This window comes from Chenopodium album, chromosome 23 (assembly GCF_948465745.1).
Source record: "Chenopodium album chromosome 23, dcCheAlbu1.1, whole genome shotgun sequence".
Taxonomy (NCBI): Eukaryota; Viridiplantae; Streptophyta; class Magnoliopsida; order Caryophyllales; family Amaranthaceae; genus Chenopodium; species Chenopodium album.
The window spans coordinates 14,155,905-14,178,739 of NC_137856.1; the positions used below are offsets into that span (position 1 = coordinate 14,155,905).

A 22,835-nucleotide genomic window follows, 5' to 3' on the forward strand; every position below is an offset into this window, starting at 1 on the left:
CGATTTTCGAACCGATAAACCCCAAATTTCGAATTTGGGGGTTTTCAATTTGGTCCAATATTCTTGAAATTGTTTGTTCCATGTTGTTATTCTATGCTTAGTGAGTGTTTTTCAACAAATTTCATATTAAATGGTTAATTATTGAACCTTGTATGAGCATTTATTCGTTTGAGTTCGTTTTATGCAATTTTCTTCAAATTTGGTTTGATTTTTGTTATTTTGCTTGCTCATTTTGGTTATACATGTGAATTATGATGTAATTACAGTATTAGAACTTATTTTATCTACATAACTAATGTTTTGAAAATTTTGAATCCGAAAAATTGGCGCGAAGTGTATACTTAGCTTATTTTTGCCATGTTTGAACTTCAAGATTGTTTGGTAGACGATAATTGTATTAGCGTTAGTATTATTCGCCTAGGAATAGTAGATTATTTGAAATTTAGGACTATAATATCCTGAATGCTTAGTTGAAACTGGTATAGGATGGCTTTTGTGGGTGTTAAAAGCCCCCATTTACTAAGTTAAACTGCAGGTACCGTAGCCCCCACGTATGGGTGGCATTCAATTTTTGTGTTTTGCCGTATCGACAGCCGTTATGCTGTCGAAATAGGTCTAGAACACACATATTAGCTTAATTTAGAAACTAATAAAGAAACTTTATCCATCAAAGCATGGACTCGCCTCCGTTTGTCGATGCTGAGGAGGTTCCAGTAAGTCCTGACGAGGCGATCCGCCCTCGAAAGAGGGTGACCCGTCCTCGTGAGGAGGTTCGAAAGCGACGCGTCGCAGCCGATCGACGTTGCTAAGAGGATGTGGTTTGGGAGGCTCCTCCCAACTAGGACCGTACGGTCCTTAAGTGGGACCAAGACCATCACGTCTCGATTAGAGGGTGGTGCGGTATCATGAGTTCTTTGCACCTTCGATTTTCTTTCTTTTTTCTCCTTTTCAAACTATAACCATTTTTTTTATTATTCTCCTTAGAGTGAGCCTAGTATGCGTTTATACGGCTCTGGTGACCCGTGGACCCGTTTTGAGAGTTTACCCGAGGTGGTAAAGGGGATTGTAGAGCTTTCGAGGATAATATCCCAGCTGGCGGCTCTTCGGGATTTATCGAGTCAGCGTGCGTCGTCGGCTTTCCACCGCGGATTGCTAGAGTTTTGGTGGGATTCCACCAACACTTTTTACTTTCCGTGGGGAGAGATGACGGTTACCCCCTACGTCTTCTCTATGATTACGGGTTTTCCTTTTGGAGGCGAGCTCATAGCCATAGACGTCGTTAGGGGGTGAGACGAGAGACTGAGTGACCTGGTAGGGGGTCGTCTTGCGGCGGCCCTTCACGTGTACGCGCAGTCTTATCCATACTCGGTACTTACAGATGAGTTATCAGCTGATGAGGTTGATTGGCAGTGTACAACTGTGCAGCTGGCTCGGATATACATTGCTCACGTTCTCTCCGTAACTATCTTGAGTGATCGGGGGGAGCGTTTCGCTATCGGGTTACTTATTTGCCTCAATGATTTGGGGCAAGTTGGTAACCTGAGTTGGGCGGAGGTGTCGTATCCCCGTATGCTTACAGCTATAGGCAAGGCGACCCGGGTGATGGATCCTGCGACAACTACAGAGGTACCTCGGATCTCCCTCACGTGGCATGGTCGTATCCTTGAGGTACGTACTTTAAATTTTCCTTCAATTACTATTTTTGCTTCTTTTGAGCTTATCATTTCCCGTATTTTCTTTTAAGCTTGGGGATACTCGTACCTGCCTTTCTTAGCCCCCAAGCTGCTCGGGGCTGCTCGCTTTCCTATCGGCCATCGACTGGTCACGATTAGAATAAAGCGAGCCACTTCAGCCGGCGACTTCCGCAGAGGATCCTTTTGGCGACTTGTGCGTCGGTGAGCATTTTGACAACACATGTGTATCTTTCTTATTGATTTTATATATAATTTTGATGATTTTTCATGTGATTATATTTAATAGATCGATCTTCGCCCTTGGAGTTTGATCGTCAGAGTCCCTGAGGCTGTCCAGTCTGGCATTGTTCGTTGCGTTTTCTGGCCCTCTACGTGGGACTCCCGGTGCTTCAAAGGACATACGCTTGGTTTTTGGGCGAGCGTGTTCTCCCAACAGCTCTTATCCGAGGAGCCTGTGGTTCTTATGGATCCTCCGATCCGGATGTTACGTCCGGACTTGCTGTCTACCGAGGATCTAGCTTAAGCGATCCTTGAATATCCAGCGGACTAGCTGGTGCTGACGAATGCATCTTATCCGACGTTTATTGCATCCAGGCTGACTCCTTTCCCAGCTTTTGTTCCGGTTAGTATTTTAACTTTCTTTTTTTTTATTTTTATTTTTATTATTATATTTTTTTTTAAACTTTGACCCTTCCTTTTTTTTTGTTTTTTAGCGGCTCGAGCTAGGTGGTTGGGTGCCTCCTACAGCGGAGATCACGTATACCTATGTTGTCGGATCGGTAATTCGTGGGATCCTTCCAGCAGCAAAGGATAAGGAGGGGATACTGTTCGTTCCCGAGATGGTTGATTCGGTATGTCCTTTTTGTATGTACTTATATATTTTTCATATACATTTGTTTGCTAAATGTCCTTGTATTTAGGAACAGGTTTCGCGAGAGACCGTGAACGGCATGGTGAGGAATTTGCGTGCTTTCCGAGCTTCTTATCGGAGAGCCCTCGTGACTTTGTCATGCCGTGATCATCGGATGGTCGCGGTAAGTTTTATCTCTTTCTTTTTAACGAAGTTATTAGATTTCATGTATTAATCTTCGTTTTGGATTTTGCAGGATGTGCAGCAGCCGGCTAGTAATCGCAGAGCACCCTGATTCCTTTTGTACACATATATATAATTTTTTTAGGAAACAGATGTACATTTTATTTATTATTATTTTTTACAGTACATATGACATATCTTTTGTATATATATGTCATTTTTATTTATTTTTTTGTTTCCATGTGTACATTTAAGAAAAAAATTACGAGGGAGGGAAGGGTTCCCGACTTACCACCCTCAAAAAAATAACAAAAAAGAAACAAAGAAAGGAGAATAGGAAAATAAAGGAAAAAAGAAAAGAAAAAGAAGAAAAATAAAGGAAAATAAGAAAATAATGAAAAGTAAACAAGAAAGTAAGAAAATAATAAAAAGAAAAAAAAAGTATGAAAATATCAAGGAAAATGACACAAGGGTTAATAAAATGTAAGCGTATGATTTGTCTTAAGATCTCGTGAGATTCCGTCATTATGTAGTCCAAAATACAAAAATAATCCTAACTCACATGTTGCGACAGAGCAGACGCGCTCAACTGGATGAGTTGCGCGCGGCTGTCGCGTGCATGTAAATTGGTTGCACGCGACAGTCGCGCGTAACTCTTGAGTTGCGCACGCCACCTGCTGGTGAAATTTCCTTTAAGCGAAAATTGCCGAAGTTTTGCCCCTCTTGGGTCTATTTAAACGTGGTTTCGTGTAGGCTTTTGAAATTAAAAAGAATTACTCTCTCTAATTCTCTCTTTTCTTTGAACAACGTTTGAAATAATGGGTCACTTCCCTTTCAACTGAGGACAAACTAGCTTTCAAAATTTACCACCTAGACCCTTTACTAAGTTACATGCAACTAGTAATTAATTTTGATTTTCTTCATGCCGCCATTAACCACTGTGACTCTAATCACCATCTTTTCTTGTTTAAAGGGGACGAAATTGTCCCACTTCCTGGTGAATTTGAGGCCTTGTTAGGTTTCCCTACAAATACTCTCCCTGTGACCTATGCTCCTACCTTGTCGGATCCCAAGCCTATTTTTCAATGATTTTTTGGCTTATTTAACAATGATATGACAAATATTGGAACTGATGAAGGCGTGAACTTGATCCAATTTATTGAACATTTCGCCGCCCCTCGTGACAACATGACTAAACAACGCTTTAAAATTCGTACGTTATGTTATTGTCTTGTTGTTAATTATTTACTTAGGACAGTCAAGAGTATGGAGATTATTCCATAGTGTCCATAGTAGAGCAAATAGAGGGATGTCATTCACCCGCTCCTTTGGCTTTGGCAGAAACTGTTCTATGCTTGAATCGCCATAGAAGAGAACCTAACGAAAACATTTTCACGCGAAGTCCACTCCATTACACGTACGTCTTTTTTTTCGTAAATCAGCGCAAGTCATGAAGTTGCTGGTAGGACCAGCGCAATCTTCTGCGTTGCGCACGGATGGCGCGCGCAACTGATTTGGATGCGCGCGCCACCTACTCGTGTAAAATCGCAAACTAATTTTTCTCTTTTTTTTTAGATTTGGCTCATAGAGCGTTTGCGAATTGTTGATCAGCCCCAAAACCTTGAGGCTAATAGAGTAAGGACATTCCCTGGACGTCGAATTCTTTACAAGCACAAGAATGAAGAAGAATGGACGTTGTTTTTCTGTCATGGGGTTCTTAACAAATGCTTGTAATTCCTTGGTGGAACATAAGTAGTATGGTTGGGAATAGTTTTAATTGCCCTTATATTAGGCTTTTAGGCCTATCTAGTACTACTTATATCTTTCCTTGCAGGGTAATGAGACAATATGGGATGAAACAAATTATTCCCCCGCAAGATTTTGATGCTTTAAAGATGTGATCTTTAAACCTGAATGAATTCCTCGTTGGATGGAATATTGGTCAAGTCTTCCTAGATGGGTAGTACAAAATCCTACCGCGAGTATTGTACTATCTTCCTTTTACAAAGCTTGGATGAATGCGGCGGATAAGGGCGAATTAAACAAGGCTCGATCTCAACATCAAGCCGCCACGGCTCGCAATCCAACTAAGCCTTTGATGCATTCGGCCACCACTACTGCTCCTAGTGGCCAAAACAAAGGAGTAAGAAGAAAATTAGACTTCTCATCTCTTAAGGCGAATTCGAAGGAAACAAAAAGGAAAACTCCATTCAAACCCGCACAACGAGGTGTGATAATCAAAGAATCATTGCAACAAACTCGTAAAAGAGCCCCAACAAAAGTCAAAGAAAAGGGAAAAAAGTTGAAAAGACCCCAATTCCCAGGTTGAAGAACAATGTGTGGGTTAAAAAGAAGAGTGAAGGGTAAAGCTCTAAGGTTTCTGAAAATACCGCAATGGAAACTACTCCTCCATCATCCGTGCCAATTGAGGACATAGTAAAACCTCAGAGTGTTACACCTTTAGTTTAATTTGAATAAAGTGTAATCACTACTATGTGTTTAATTTGAATAAAGTGTAATCACTACTATCTAGTTCAACAATGTCTCTTATTTTGCCTTTTAATGAAATAAAATAAGCCTTATGTTTTTTTTATATGACCGAATCATAAAGATTGCCTATGTATTCGTAATACGAAATCAGGTCTTTGCGAAGTTCTTTTAAAATTTTCTTTTATTATTATTATTATTATTTTTATTATTATTTTATTTTTCTTTAATCTCTTGAATAGAAATTAAATGAAAAATTTAATCAAACTTTGTTTAAAAGAATTAAATCAAAGTTTAATTTTTATTTTCCTAGTACATGTTATATTCAAGAAACACCCTCTTTTTATTGCAAGTAAAAGTCACAACTCTATTCAAACGTAAGAAATCCAGGTTCGCAGTTCGTCATCAGGTGGCGCGCGCAACATCCGAGTTTGCGTGAGCCTGTCGTGCGCAAAGGCATTTGTTGCGTGTGACATCCTCGCGCAACTATTCCAGTTGCGTGCGACACCTGTACTACGAGTGTTTTAAATTTTTTTGCATTATTACCCCCCAAGTGTGAAGAGTTCTTCGTGATGTTCGAAAAAATCTGAACATTTAGAATGGTCTATTATTTTTTAATTACCCCCCTCCAAGTGTTATGTGCTTTACCGTGTTATTCGGTAATGTGCACAACACTTAGAATTTTTCGATTGAATGCTAAAAAAATGATTTATTTAATGAGTGAACGAGTTTATCCGATTTTCATATGTAATATTTTTTTAAGTCGATCAATGTTTATTAATTTGCAAATTTCATCACCTCCAATATCCATTAACCTGACGGCTCCTCCTGATAGGGTTTCTATTACGCGGTAGGGACCTATCCAATTAGGCTTGAATTTCCCTCTTGGATCGGTTAGTGGACCCCTAACCTCCTTTAGTACAAAGTCCACTACTTTGATATTTCTGGGTTTTACCCTATTATTAAAGTGAAGTGACGCGCAATGCGCCGTTGGTAGACTTGTACATGATGCAAAGCTCTTAATAGTCGTTCATCGAGGAATAAAAGCTCTTCATACCTCGTTCTTACCCATTCAGCTTCCGGTAGCTTACTTTCGAGTACGATGCGTAGGGATGGTATTTCAAGTTCGACAGGTTGAACTGTATCCATTCCAAAAACTAAGGAGCATGGAGTTACTCCATATCTACAAAATATGTTTCGTTAGACTGGTTGAACGAGTTAAGAGGGTCTCGACTTCAGCTTTAAATTGAGATCCCTGATCACTAACTAGTTCATGTGGAACTCCATATATACAAAATATGTATCGCTTGAGAAACTTTGCGACGTGTTTAGAAGTGATATTCACATAAGTAGCAGCCTTAATCCACTTAGTAAAGTAATCGATGGCTACTAATACGTACTCGTGCCTTCCTGCTCTTGTTGGAGAAATTTTACCAATTATGTTGATTCCCCAAGTTAAAAAATGCCAAGGGGAAGTGAGGTTGTATAGTTCGGATGGTGGAAGGTGTTGTAAGTTAGCGAACATTTGGCACTCTGGACATTTTTTAACATATTGTGAACAATCATGTTCCATAGTGGACCAATAGTACTGTTGTTGTGAAATTATTTTTGCTAACATTTTACCATTCATGTGAGGTCCACAAACACCTTTGTGAGTATCTTCCATAAGGCGTGTGGATTCAAGTTGGTCTATACACAATAAGCTTTGACTATTAGGTCCCTTTTTTGCATAATTGACCATTTACTAGACCGTATTGGGCCGTAAGTGTTCTTAAGGCTCGTTGGTCTTTCGATGAAGTATTTTCAGGATATGTGCCATGGGTAATATATTGGAGGATATGATCATACCAAGGATTATCTCCTTCGATGTCATTTATTTCCTCTATTGAGTTGCAATATGCTGGTTCTTCTCTTCTATCAACGCATAATGGCATCATATTTAAGTGATCTGGAATGTTGATCATTTAGGCTAATTTTGCTAGCGCATCGGCAAATTGATTATCATCCTTTGGGAGATATTTAAAATCAATACGTTCAAAATGCTCGATGAGTTGCTCTAGGTGTGCTTGGTATAATATCATTGTGAAGTTCTTTATTATCCATTTTTTCAGTATATGATTTATCATCAGACTTGAATCTCCATACACCTCTAGTTTTCGCACACCTATGTTAGCTGCTGCTTCTAATCCAATAATGCACGCTTCACATTTTGCGGCATTATTAGTAACCTCAAAGTCTAGTTTGACAGAGATTGGAGTATGTGCTCCCTTTGGACTTATGAGTAACACTCCAACGCCACATCCTTTTTGATTGGATGCACTGTCGAAGTACATTACCCATTTGTCATCTTGCGTCATGAGAATCTCTTCATCAGGAAGATGAGTAGTTTCTACATGACTTGTTTGAATTGGATGTTGGGCCAGAAAATCGAAATTTACTTTTCCTTTCATTGATTTTTCAAGAATATATTTTAGCTCAAATTCGGCCAACATCACCGAACATTTGGATATCCTTCCTTGTATAGGTGGTTGTTCAAACAAATACTTTATCGGATTTTATTAAGAAATCACATGAGTGGTGTGTAGTAGCATATAATGTCGTAATTTTTTAGTTGCCCTTACTAATGCTAGACTTGTTTTTTCCAAGGTGTTATATTTTATTTCATATTGAGTGATCTTTTTACTTTTGTAATATATTGCACGCTTGACTTTTTCTACCTCTTGTGCTAGCATGGCGCCTGTGGCCGTGTCTGTAACTGTGATGTATAGCCTAAGAGGTAGTTTGGGTACTGGTGGTACTAAAATTGGTGGACTATTTTGATTTTCTCAAAGGCCTTTTGGCATTGATCGTCCCATTCATGTTTTTCCTCGTTTTTCAATTTTTTAAATTTAGCTCACAAGTCATAGTCAATTTGTTGATAAATCGACTAATGTACTGTAGTTTGCCAAGGAACCCCCTAATATATTTTTCTGTTTGAGGGGAGGCATGTCAACGATGGCCTTTATTTTAGAGGGATCGATTTCAATACCACGTGAACTTACTACGTATCCGAGTAACTTGCCAGAAGTTACCCCGGAGGGGAATTTTTGTGGATTCAATCGCATTTTATATTCATTTATGCGAGCGAAAAATTTGCGTAAAGCTTTTATATGCCCCATTCTATCTTTGGACTTTACGATCATATCATCCACGTACACTTCTATTTCATTATGCATCATATCGTGCATGATAGTTGTAGCCGTTCTTTGGCACGTAGCTCCTGCATTTTTTTAACCAAATGGCATGAATATGTAGCAATATGTACCCCAAGGGGTAATAAAGCATGTCTTTTCTTCGTCTTCTTTTGCCATTAAATTTTGGTTGTAACCAGCGTATCCATCCATAAAGGATAACATCGCATGTTCAGCCGTGTTATCTACCAATATATCAATATGTGGTAGAGGAAAATCATCTTCAGGGCTAGCCTTGTTAAGTTCCCTAAAATCGACACACATGCGAACTCGTCCATCCTTTTTGGGGACTAGGACGATGTTTGCTACCCATTCTGAGTAATTAAATACGCGAATAAAACCTGCGTCCAATTGTTTTTGTACTTCTTTCATTTTTAATGCGACATCAGGTTTCATTCGTCGAAGTTTTTGTTTTACTTATTTAGAGGTAGGGTTCAAGGGAATGGTATGTTCCATGATTTCCCTATCTATTCCGGGCATGTCCTTGTATGACCAAGCGAACACGTCTTTGTAGGCGTCGATCGAAGTGTGCCTACGTAAAAGCATGTTGTGAATATGCCCGTCACTCATAGGAAGTAGGAATTGACATATACGATTAGGGACAAAGAAAGTAGGGAGCCGCCAACAAGTTTTTAAGGAACTTGTAAACCGTTCATGGATCATAAAAGGCACCATGAAAAGGGACAGCGAAAGGCAACAACGATTTACCCGTGAAGGTTACACCCCATTCATAATCCATGAGATTACTGACTCCATATGGTTCGGAACCACGAAAGGAGGATCGGGGATGATGGTACGAAGTGAGTCATGGAGTCACATTCGCCCGTATTGTCCTCTACTCGATTCTTATAGTGAAAAGTATTCCTGCGATCTCAAAGACATACAAACAAAATATTCAATTTTCTCCAAACTACTATTAAGCTAAATTGGTTGAATATTAATGCAACATATAATTCTAATTATTTGTGATCACTTCAATTAACAACAAGACTAGATGAATAAGTAATTAATATTGGAAGCAATTCAACAATAATAGCGTTAGTCCAATCAAATAATAATAACTCTAATCATGATATTAGCAATATAAAATAAAATAAGTAATTAAATTAATTACTCACATTCTGCGCGTTCCTTTAAATTGCTACATCATGAATAAATTGTTAGTACCTTCAATAAAAATAAATCAAATTGAAATAATTAAATTAAATAAAAGTAGAGTTGATTTGGTCAAACCCTCATTAATTTGTAACTTTCACGCCTTGGTTTAAGGACGGAACCTCGGGTTAAGTATGAACTCCTTGGAGTGCTTAGTGGAAGAAGAATAGTGTAATTAGGAATATAGGTTTAAGGCCTAAAATATGGGAGAGAGATTAGAATGATTTTTTGTGTAAAAGAGAGGAAGATAGAAGGATTTGATGCCCCGAACAGTAGAAAGGAGGGGGTATTTATAAGGAAAATGATCTGAGGGGACACACGGACCCCTAAAAAGATAAAAAAAAACCTAAAAAAATTGTATCGCGACACGGCATAGGGCACCGTGACTGGCACCGTCAGACGTGGCAAATTCCTGTGACACGGTGGACAGTTGTATGACGCGGGAAATATTTAGGGTACGGGGAGTGAAAACGCGTGAAAGGTTTACGCAGAAAAGACACGAAAAAATCCGTGACACGACACACTTACCATGACACAGTAGTGTCGACCGTGGCACGACACAGTACATCGTGTCACGGTATGGGAAAACATGGAAATTACACGAAAAAAGCACCGTGACACGATATGCAGTATCGGGTCACGGCACCAGTTACTGTGTCACGGCAACAGGTACCATGCCACGGTGGAATTTGACGCAAAAAATCTTTGAAAATAGCACCGTGACACGGTGCCAGGCACTGTCAGACGGGGCACACTCCCGTGACACGGTGCTTTTGCACTGTGCGCGGTGATTCCAGTTTTTAACCCGTTTTTAAAATCATCATCACTTTTGATCCGTAATTTGGAATAAGGAATATAATATAACATTGTAAAGCTTATCAAGTCTACTTTCCAACCAAATTAGAATCAGGTCAAAATGATTTGTATATTTTAAGATATGGCCGTTATAGTAGAAGGGTATCGGTTTTGGCCGAGTTTAGTGTTTTGCTCATATCTTATTTGTTATAGCTCGGAATTGGGCTTATGATATATGGTTGGAAAGCTTATTTCATGGCCTATCCAAAGAAAAAATAATTGGATCAAAATTATATATCAATAAAATCAGTTCAGCTCGGTTTTGTGATGTGGATACGAAAAGAGGATCCACCCTCAGATAATGCATGTGGGCGAATGCCTCGAAGGTGGGATCCACCCTCAGCATCTCACATGCGGCAACATACCCAATGATATTGAGACAAGTTGCTAGATATCCAGCTGGTATCCATCTAAGATCCTCTCCACGGCCGGGTGGAGAGGAAAGCACAGACTAGCTTGAATGGTTGCCTCATACCAACCAAAGAATTTGTCATGGTAGCTGGCCATCCTTCGCCAGGCGACTGTGTCCACCGCATCTGGCATAGTGAGACTAAAGCCATATCTCATAAGATGCTTTAACTGAAACTTGGCCATGTCGGCTTTCATAGTGTCCCGCCTTTCTGCGGGAACGTGCATGTAATAAGGAGAACTCTCTAGGCGGCGAGAGGCAGACGGCTCGGTCCAACCCTCTCCTTTCTCTATAGACAAGGACTCCCTTGCTGTGTTTATTTAGCCGACACCTCCTCTTAGTTAAGGAAGGCACTATCAGAAGATGATGAGGCCGTGTCGTCATCAGACTTCTCATCAGAGCTGGGGGACCGCCGGCTGGTGCCAGCTGTGTCCTCCCCTAGTTTCTCACTCAACGCCTGACCAGACGGCTCGGGAATTGGTTCACTTTCAGACTCCTTCAAAATTGAGTTACTGGGGGTACCACTAGAGCTTGGGGAATGATGGTAAGATGGAGTTGGAGGAGGGTTAGAAGAAGAGTTGGGAGGATGATCATAAAGTTCATTAACAGGAGCCCTAACGGAGCCATCTGAGTAAACGGTTGAACCTTTCGAATGGTAAAAAGAACCATCCAAATTATACTTCTTAGCTATTCTCTTTGTTCTGGCCATGGTGTCATGCACAGACACATAAACGGTCGGATTCGGGGAAGTTCACAAAGGGGAGTCCATGAACGAGCATTCGACACCACTAATTCTAGATTCAGCTGTCCCTAGTCACCGACTGATCACTACCCTAGGTCGTGCCGTGTGCGTTTGGGAAACCATTTTCGAAAACAAGAAAGCAAGACACAAAGTAAAAAAGGAAAAGAAGCAAGCGGTTACCTTTAAAAAGTAATGAGAGGCAGCTGAAAAGGCTTGGACATCTAGTTACAGACGAACTTGAGGACGGCCGTCGAATGCTTGCAAAGAAAGAGACAAAAGTTCAGAAGTTAAAAGCTCTGGATTCTCTCTAAAAGATTCACAAAACGTGTGAATAATGAAGGAGGGTCAACCCCTATTATTTATAGAAAGGATAAAGAATCTAGGGTAAAAACCCTTAGATTCACCCATGGTAAATAGTTAAAAAACCATCCACCCATAAGCCGACACCTGTCACAAGCGGCACGTGACAAGCCATGTGACCCCTGTGAGGGGAAAATGATTTGGGTATTTTCTACCCTGCCAAGTGGCCCAATCAGAGTGTGACACATGTCACTAGAAGGGGCACCAAAATGGACCTTCCAGATGATGGCATGTGTCGCGCAGATATAGCCCCCTAGGAATGGCGGCCTTCAAGGCCCAAATCCCAAGCGGTCCTTAAAAAATGGCGATGCCCTATCCCCTAGGTCATCAAACCCTAGGGAGGCCACACCTTTCAACGACCCTATAAATAGGAAGGTTCCCCCATTTATTGGGGCACGTTCCAATCATTACTCATCTGTCACTCTCAAGAAACAGACACCCACATGATCTCGGAATCTGAGAATATACTTTACTTTTCTGGACGTTTTACTCCGACTTTTTAATAACTTAAGCTTTGGAAGTGGACCTCCGAATATTTGGAGTTCCGTTGTTTTGCAGGTACAGGCAGCTTCGTGATCCAGACCTTGTGTTGTAACTCTCCCGAGGAACAAAAACACCCGAAACAGTAGTTTTTATTTTTATTTTTATTTTTTTTCAAGAATGGTACGTAGTTTTTTATTTTAAAAAAATAACGAAAAAAAATGAAAAGGTTATTTTGGAAAAGTGAAAATTTTCACCCAAAACCCCCCTTTCACTTTATATATAGGATTCGAGTTAGTGTCTCCTTCATCTATTTGGGCTCTATTACTTAATATTGGGTCTAAAGGTTATGAGTCACTTGAACTTATAACCTTTGAATCAATAAAAATAAAAATGGGTCTAATACCAAAACGAAAAATAAACAAATTAATGTGTAGAACTTCACTCTCATGTTGCTTTCTCATCTTTACAATCAACATATACGTCACAAACACAACCTCACAATTAAATGCCACAATAGAATTACTTAGGGCGCGGTATTAAATGACTCATCTACCCTTATAAATTTCATGTTTGACATCTTTTAATTTTTCTCACTAACCATACTCATTCCACCACCATCACTCTAAACACCATCACCACCACCACCCTAAGGTCGCCGGAATCACCATTACCCTAAAGACCATCACCACTACCACCCTAAGGTCGCCGGAATCAACCAATTTTCTCACTATCTATCACACCATATCAACCACTTATCATACCAAATCAACCGGAAAAAGGAAGGGGTTGACGATAATGGATTCGCGGCGGGGGAAGGGGGTTCGTTTGTCGGGAAACGTGGGGAAAACGCCGGCCAATTCGTCGGTAAGTTTTTTTTTTTATTTTCGCATAAAATGCATAGTCGCGTGCTATATGCGACTCCACCACGGCATAGTCGCATATAGCATGCGACTAAGCTACACCGTGGTGGAGTCGCATATAGCGTGCGACTGAGCCACGGTATAGTCGCATGTAGCACGCGACTCTACCACGGCTCAGTCGCATGCTATACGCGACTCCACCACGGTGTAGTCGCATGCTATACGTGACTATGTCGTGGTGGAGTCGCATATAGCACGCGACTGTGGTTTTTTTTTTTTTAAATTTTTTTATTTTGAATTTGAATTTAAATTTTGAATTATGGTTGTAATTTGTGTATTTTTAATTTCAAATTTTTCGAATTCGTGATTAAATTAGTAATATAATTTGAAATGTCGTATTTTTTTTTAAATTCGAATTTAATTTTGTTTAATATGATAAGTCATAAAATTTTTATTTAGTAATAGCAATAAGTAGTTAATAATAATTACTAAATGTAAAAAACAAAAAAAAAATAATTACTAAATGTAATTATTGTTATGTTCTATGCATATATAATTGTTGTTACTAATTAGGGAGTAGTAAATTTGGTTTTGGCATTGCTTTTGAATTTGTAAATATTTAGGATTATGTTATTTTAAAAAAAAATAATTTCAATAGTGTTTATTGTTTAATAGTAAAATTATTAGTAATAATACTTGAAATAATAATAATTATTGTTAGAATTATGAATATAATAATTAATTTGAAATAATTTTATTATATTAAATAGCGACAAGTTGGAAAATCGATTGCGGTGAATGATGTGTTGACTGGCTCGGGGCCACGACACACTCGAGCCCGAAACATCGATGCTCTGTTAGGAGAGAAAGGGATGTTGTACGATTGGGAAAGTCTGTTGTTGATGGTGCTTCTGATGATGCATCTGTTCCTTTTGACGACGAGCCTGATCACAGACGAGCTAGCGAGTCTGAGGAGATGGAGATGGAGGACTTTGAGGGTAATTTTGATCAGAGCGGTGGGCATGATGACACATCAGGTGTAGTGGTAGGTAGAAGGGCTAGAGATGGTAGGTTTGTCACCTCAGACACTAGTAGCACCACTAGTAGACGACGTACTAATAAACGTCAAAGACAAGTTGATGATGATTCTTGGATAGTGAAGGAGGACATGCCCGGTGGGCCCCTTGATGGTAGTGTTATTCCTAGTTTCGGAGGTCATGTTGCTCGTATGATATGGGATGGAAAGGAGAGAAACTTGCTAAGGTGTCAGAATAGGGAAAAAGCGTGTTATCAGCTTCAGTCATGGTTTGCCACGCTTCCACCCGAGCAGGTTACAGTGGTTGAGGGTACAGGCTTGTCACACTTGCCTCGGTGTATGTTTGGACACCTTGATATACCTCTTATTTGTGCATTTGTGGAGTGGTGGCAACCTGACGCTAACACATTTCACTTCCCTTTTGGAGAGATGACTATTACTCTACATGATGTCTGGCACATTTTGCGCATCCCAGTGGATGGGCGTATAGTTTCTGCTCAGACTACTAGTGAGGAGTTGCGCATACATGCTATGCAATTGCTTGGAGTGGATCGAGATACACTTTTGGCACCTCCTACACCGCACTATTGTAGTGGTGCGATTTCCATTGATTCCATTATCAACATTTGCTCAAAGCGTAGTCCTGAAACGCAACTTATGGGTTACATGTTACTATTGCTTGGTTCTACGTTGTTTGTAGACAAGAGTGCTAGTAGGGTACGACCAGCTGACATCCTCGAGCTTATTCATGGTGTGGATGATATCTCAGATTATGCATGGGGAGTTGCCACTTTGGCGAACTTATATCGCCAATTAGGGATTGCGAGCAGGGGTACGTGCTCAGGCATTGCTGGTTGTTTGACATTACTACAGGCTTGGATATATGAGCATTTCCCACCGTTTCGACCTCATAGGGAGCGGTTAGTTTGTGCATCTCATGGGGCTCGTGCCTCTACTTGGAGTATCAAGAAGGAGGGTTTTTCTGATGCTCGGTTGAGATCTTTTCGTCAGCGCTTAGACGAATTCAATTCGAACATGGTAAATTATAACACTTTGTACATATTTTCATTAAACAATGGTTGATGCCACTTTATTAATTTTTTTTCTTCATTCTTTGCAGGTCGTATGGCTACCCTATGGTCCAGAGCCAGCCTCAGATGTTCCTAGGATTGTATTTACTGGATGGCTTCGTTATCGAGATGTCATTGAGCCGTACATGCCCGATCGTGTCTAACGGCAGTTTGGTTATGTACAGACAATTCCTATGCCTATTAACCGTCCAGATTTTGCTTACAGGCCTGCAGATTCGAAATTGTATGAAGTTAAGTGGAATGTCTCGAGTGTTGAGAATGCTTAGACCTTGTATCCCAGAGGTTTCCGGTTGATTCTTGCAGAGTTCCAGCGCGCTCAAAGCTCCTCTGATGTTGTGGATAGGTATTATGACTGGTTCACTTATGTGTCACATATCTTTGTTGTTCCAGAAGTGGATGCGGTATTTCCTGCAGTTCCTGATAGGACACTCCCAGTTTATGTAAGTTAATAATCTTTTGCTTTAATTTTAATTTATCTAATATCTCTAGTTTTGGTACTTATTAATATCTCATTTGCAGTGGATGGGACGGATTGCTCAGGCAATTGAGGGTTGCGTCGACTGCCATCCACGTGTTGCTGAAGTGCTGAAAGAATGGGATGAGTATGCTGGATGATTATGTTTTAGTGAATTGCTATTTATATTTTGTACAGGACGATTTGCTACTATTTTAATTTATCTTTTAGATTTGTTATGTAATTGATGGACTTGACTATTTAACTATAACTTTTAGATATTTTTCTGATGCAAGTTTTTTTTTTTTTTTTTTTTTTTTTTTTTTTTTTTTTTTGCCTAAATTGATAAGCAACCTCTACACATAAGCATATAACATAAGCAATTTGTACACATTAAGCATATATATAAACTACATTAAACATGTAAGAAATTGATTAAAGTTAATTTCAACGTATCCTCCTCCTAAGATGATGAAGTAGATGCTACTATTAATTGATCCCAATGTGCCCTCCTTTCTTGATAAAGTTGCTCCCAACCAATCACACTTTGATCTCTGTACATAAACCATGGATCAACAATAGGAGGTACTGGATATTTTGGCGATAGATCAAGTCGAACATAATGGCGGCCAATGTGTGCAATGGCAATCTCAATCCGAGGTCGATCATCAGTAGACGGGGCCCGCAACGGTAGAACTGTCATACACGGATACAACTCTCTTCGTGGGCCAACTCCGTAAACCATAACTGCACAATTCCAAAAATTTGCAATTGGGTACAAATCATCAGGCAAGTCCATGTAATGGTTCGCGCCACAATGTCCACCGTTCCAAGTGATACGATCAATTGCTTGATCCAAGCCTCCATGATACAAATGTATGTACTCTTACCGAGCCTGTATCCAATTGTCTTGTCCACCTAATAAAAAATTAAACAACAAAATTGTAAGTAAAACCATTGGAATAAAATGTGACACTTTCTTTACGCAAAGGCTTACCTAAGAAAAAGTCTGCAACACATCGAAATCCACAATTTCCATCACCCATTACATTGTTCCAATCCTCCACAAATGGTTTGATGATATCTGGAAGCCCATAAAGGTAAGGAAAATCTGAAATGTCTCTTGCTCCTGATGAATAATGAATTATTATTTTTGTAATTCAAATTAATATCAAAATACAGAAAAATAAACAACAAATAGAAAAATATAGAGTACACTTACCTCGACCTCCACTACGACCACCATCACCACGTCCCCCATTACGACCACGACGCCCACGAGTACCACGTGTATACTCCCATGCACTACGATTACGCCGTGTACTATTTGTTGATGGTCTCCCTCTAGTAGTCGTGTTCCTGAGCGGCTCATCAACATCAATTGATCGGAATGAAGATGTTCATCTATTAGGCGAGACACGGAACGCATGACTGCGGGATCACTTCTACTCACCTCACGCACAAGACTCTCAAAAAATCGACTGTCCTGTGACTGATGACCGGGGTCATCCAATGGAGTCGGAACACTACCATCCTCACCAATCATTAGTGTCCTATACAAGGGGTGCACTTGGTCTAAGTAGAAGTATGTCCCCGAATCCATGGCACGACGTATATCACATGCACAAGGAATCTGATGAGTCGTCTTATAAACGCATCCACAACGAACATTCAACTCATGACTTAACTCTGTCATTCTTTTCTTCTCATTCACCAACAACAACATACAATGGTGGGAGGTACGTCCATTAAGATGTTGTAATGGCATAACATCATATATCCGGCCATGACTGCGTCGACTGCGCTCAAGTGATTGCTTAATCTGTGTGACTTGATCTTCAATAGCCTTATTTACCTTGGCCCATACAGAATCGAGAGAACCAGTTGAAGTTTCCAACCACCCCTTCAAAGATGAATGTGCACTTTCCACTCTACAATTGGTGACATTGCTGAAGTGAAGTACACCATTGGTCCAAAATTTCACAAATTTCTCCTTATGATTGTCTAACCAAGTCTCCTTCACATAAGAAATCACGGCAGGAAATGCTGCATAAGATTCCTCCACTTGCCGAACCGCTCTATTATAATCATCCAATGTGGTGGCATTGAGAATCGGATTCCACCTTGTCAACCTGAAAATTTTGCCTTGATCTTTATTATTCGTTATTTTCCCAACTCTATGCTCTACATCCTTGTTAATATGCCATGTGCATAGTAAATGAGCAGTGTCGGGAAATATTTCCCGAATAGGCGACATCAAACCCAACCCACAATCAGTTATAATAGCCGTAGGCGATACATCACTATCAACCAACAACTTCAACTTATCTATCACCCATGCATAGCTCACGGCGCTCTCATCCTTCATAAAAGCATACCCGATCAAGAAATTCATGTTGCAAGGAGTAACACCAACGAGCTCCAAAAAAGGCATTTTGTATCTGTTTGTCTTGTAAGTTGAATCAATGCCAATGACCCATGGATATATGCGTAAGAGCGCTAGAGACGTAGGATGTGCCATAAATACATAGGTCAAAACATTCGTATCCGGGTCAACCAAGCTCCAATGTGTATAATGAGACTCGATACCAAGTTCAAGGAAATATGTAACAACAGCTCGACCATCAGCTTCTTCAAGTCTCAACCGATCCCTAAAGTTGTAAATATGTCTACGAGTGGGATGATCATCAGGAAACTGATTTCGCATAGCCGCTAAGATATTTTGTGGCTTCACTTTTGCATCAGTCAGGTCACGAACAAGTTGCTTCGCACCCGGACTAAGCTTGCTCATTTGTCGATTACCTTCTTCATAGACAATTAGCTCATGGTTGTGTTTGCCGTATGCATCGGGACCCAAGACAATCTGCCATCCTTCATCATCAGAAACTTTATAACCCTTGATCAAAAACTTGCAACCGCAATGTTGAGTTTTTGTGTTCGGTCGTTGAGCAACACTAAGATCTCTATTTTTCCCTCTATCTCTTGCACCACGATTGCATCTCAAATACAACCATCCGTTATGATTGTAAGAAATCACAAGTTGAAATTTGAGTGTTAGTGCAATGTCTTTCGCCCATTGTGACAATTCTCGATACGTTGGAAATAATTGATCGGTCTAAAAATGTGGGTAATAATTTACCCCATCACCGCCAAAATCTTCAATAGGATCCTATTAGAAAGAAAAATACAAAGTTAATTTAAATTAAATTTAACTACAAAAATAAATTTACTCTTTTTTTTTTTTGCCAAATTTAAACTACTAATTTTTTTTATTAAAGCCATAAATTTGCGATAAACTTTATAATTAAATTAACTGTATTTTGTTATTTTTAATAATTAACAAAAATTAATTAACACGACGGATTTAAAAAAAAAGTACCTGGTCGCATGTTATATGCGACTGTGCCACGGCGTAGTCGCATATAGCATGCGACTGCACCGTGGCACAGTCGCATGCTATATGCGACTACGCCATGGCACAGTCGCATGCTATATGCGACTGTACCGTGGTATAGTCGCATATAGCATGCGACTGCACCGTGGTATAGTCGCATATAACACGCGACCGGGCACAACGGAAATTGAAAAAAAATTCCGACATATACCTGACTCGACGGCGTCGACGGTTCGTCGTCCCCACCAAGTGCCTCCGATATGAACGCGGACCGTCGTCGACTCATTTTATATTTCGTGAGTGGTGGACCAGTCAAGGTGGAGTCGTGGTGTATGATGGTCAAGGTGGAGTCGTGGTGGTGGACCAGTCAAGGTGAGTGGTGGTATGGATGGTGGAGCTAATGGTCAAGGTGGAGCAAAGACAAAGTTAGTAATGGTTGGGTTTTAATGTAATTTTCAAAATTGTAAGGGGTATGAAAGTCATTTAATACTATAGCTTGAGTAATTTCATTGTGGCAAGTAGCAATTCATTATAATTAACTGTAGCATAGATTGAGGTGCACAATCTTGCAGAACAACCCAATTATATGTCCAATTTGAAAAGTAATTGTACTAACAGAAACAATTGATTCTTAAATGATCCGTGAAATTACTCCTTTGAATAAATATAACTTAACCAATACTAACAGAAACAATTGGTTCTTAATTGAACCATGGTGTTACAATTATCTGAAAACTACAACAAAAGAAGTAACATATACTCCAAATTATCTATGAGAAATAAAAAATAATAATGGGTAAAAATTCAAATAATAAAGCATTGTAGTGTCCATTATCCTCTCTGAAAGCTTCTACACCAACTACGATCAAGATGATAACTTGATAGCTTTGAATGGTGGGTGAAGCAAACCTAAATCGTCCTTAACTTCGAGCGGATTACTCGTTTCGTTTCGAGTTTTAACAACCTTTCTACTAGCCAAAGACTTGTGAGAATAGCCATACATTTGCAAAACCTGATTATCCCCAAAATTATAAGCTCTATCCATTTGTTTCAAGCACCTCTCAACAGGGTAATCCCCGAATTTGCCACAAGGTTTACACCCCACAAAATGAGTAACCAAAGGCCATCTATGATCACCAAAACCCGGGTGATATTTCTCAATGTACTCCTCATAGTTATCCACTAAAATACCCCAATAACCATGAAGGTAATAATGATTTTCTAGATAAACCTTGTCACCCCATTTCTCCTTTTGAGTTGCCAAGATATAAACCATGGCAGATTGATCGTCGGCCTCGAAAACGGGCCGACCCTTTAAAGCACTCGTCAACACCTTCCCTGCTTCCTCCCTAATCTTACCCTTGGGACCCATTGGTGCCCAAGTATCAAGCAAATCCAATGACCATTGATTGTTTCGCAATAGAAAGCTTCCTGTGTTCAAACCGATCCAGTTCTTTTCGTCGTAAACCATTTCATTCCAACCGTGCATAACCAAATTGTAATCCTTATATCTCTCCCATGGAAGCTCAAACACCATATCAGTGAACATAGCATCACTATCCATCCACCATAAAAACTCGATTTCCGGGTGCGACAACAACAGCTTCCGAATCAACGGCAACTTGGCCCAAAACCCAGCCATCTCAGCATCCAAAAGTGCCAAATTATAGAATATTTCAATCCCATGAATTCTACAATAATCAATCTTATTCTTAATCGATTTCAACAAGTAATGATCACCAACAGGATTCTCACACGGTTTCGGGGACGAACCAGTAACCAACAACACCCGAGGCTTATTGGGTTGAACGTAGTTCGGAAAATCCGGGTTATTTTTCAACCAATTTCCTCTCTGTTCATCCCAATCAGAAATCTTTGGCCCCAAAGTATAAGCCTGGTTAGGATCTTTCTTCTCAGGAGGCTCATCACCAACCATTATCTTCTTAATATCGAATGACTCGTAACTATTCGAATTCGTGTCGGCGGCATCCTTGACATCCTCCAATATACGGCGGCTGTGGGTGTGATGGCCAGCAGCCGAAAGCGAAGATTGAAGGAGATGGAAATCAGTCTCCGGTGTTCCGAAATCACCCGCACCAAGCATTGACCGAATCATAATCAAGGTCAGAAAAAGACAGAGGATTGTTACCTTCATTTTCTGGAATGCTCTCTGGATCTGGGCAACACGCCGTTGCCCAATACACCAGCTGAGCATTTTCTAACTAAGGGTTTACTTAATCTGTTCAAAACTAATTTTAGATTGTTGGGAAGAAAATTGAATTGGGGTTTGATTGTAAGAAATTGGATTCAGTTTGGGTATTATAATTAGATGGGATCTGAGAAAATAAATAAATAAATAAAAATTTGTCGGTAAGAAGAATGGAGAAGTGAAAGAGTGAGGAAGGGAAGAATAGTGAGGGATTTTTAATTTTATTGCAAAGATTTTCTTTTTTTCTTATTTTTTTTTATTTTTTTTTTTGTTTTTTTTTTCGGAGAAGAAGTGTTTTGGTAGAGGTAATCACGTTGTAAATTGACAAGATGGGGATATGTGAACGTGTTTAGCTGTCTGTAGGTTGCATCGCAGCATCATGTGAGAATGTGAGATGTGCTTTCCCATTAATTATGGGTCAAATTTTATATACCCACATAATTAGCTTTTAATTTACAGGGTAACGCTCCCATTTTTAGAATGAAATTCCAATTTTACCCTTAATATATAAACACGGTTTTTTCACTCAACGAGTCACATGCTCACTCCCTCACCACATTCACCATCTCTCTTACTCCAAACTCTCTCAAAAACTTTAAATTCAAAATCTGAAATTTAATTTGTTTAAAAAAAAAAAAATACAACAAACATTTACAAATAATCTACAAGATTGTACACAAAAAAAGATGGCTGATTCGCGGCGAATTAGGATCACACACGGAGGGAGGGGTTTGGCAGGCGGTGGAGGCAACGGCGGCGGCGGCTATGGCGTCTTTGGCGGCGGCGAGGAGGTAATTTTCTGGAAAAAAAACCGAATCTGGGAAAATGGACTTCCGCCCAGAATTTTCGGAAGACCCATGGAGGATCCGCCTGAAATTTTCGGATTCTCCAAGGTACTTCCGGAAAATCTGGGCGGATGTCCACTTCCGCCTAAATTTTCCGGAAGTTCCTTGGAGGATCCGGAAATTTCAGGCGGATTTTCCAAGGACTTCCGGAAATTCTGGGCGGAAGCCTGGAATTTCCAGTTTTTTTTTCGATGACTATTATGCTTTGTTATTATTATTGTTGTTGTTGTTGTTAATTTTATGTTTTTGTTGTTGTTATTTTAATTTCGTCAATATTATTATTATTATTATGACATGATTATTAGTGGTGTTGTTGTGATTTTTGTTAGTTATGATGAGTATTATAATTAGTATTATTATTATTGTTGTTGTGATTATTATTATTATTATTATTATTATTATTATTATTATTATTGTAATTATTGTTATTATTATGATTATTGTTATTATTATTATTGTTATTATTATGATTATCATTATTATTTTTGTTGTTGTTGT

General features: G+C 39.6%; 1 protein-coding gene and 1 pseudogene across 1 annotated transcript; both read right to left on the reverse strand.

Moving 5' to 3' along the window:
• Window positions 1-16,352: 16,352 nt before the first annotated feature.
• Window positions 16,353-19,569, reverse strand: LOC145607075 (PKS-NRPS hybrid synthetase cheA-like). Its single transcript, XM_081662846.1, has 5 exons — window positions 19,495-19,569; window positions 17,343-19,004; window positions 17,112-17,256; window positions 16,887-17,018; window positions 16,353-16,636 (listed from the first exon to the last, which is right to left on the reverse strand). The coding sequence occupies exons 1-5, from the start codon at window positions 19,567-19,569 to the stop codon at window positions 16,353-16,355; spliced, it is 2,298 nt and encodes a 765-aa protein (XP_081518972.1).
• Window positions 19,570-19,919: 350 nt separating this feature from the next.
• On the reverse strand, window positions 19,920-21,749 carry LOC145607668 (xyloglucan 6-xylosyltransferase 2 pseudogene; annotated as a pseudogene).
• Window positions 21,750-22,835: the final 1,086 nt, after the last annotated feature.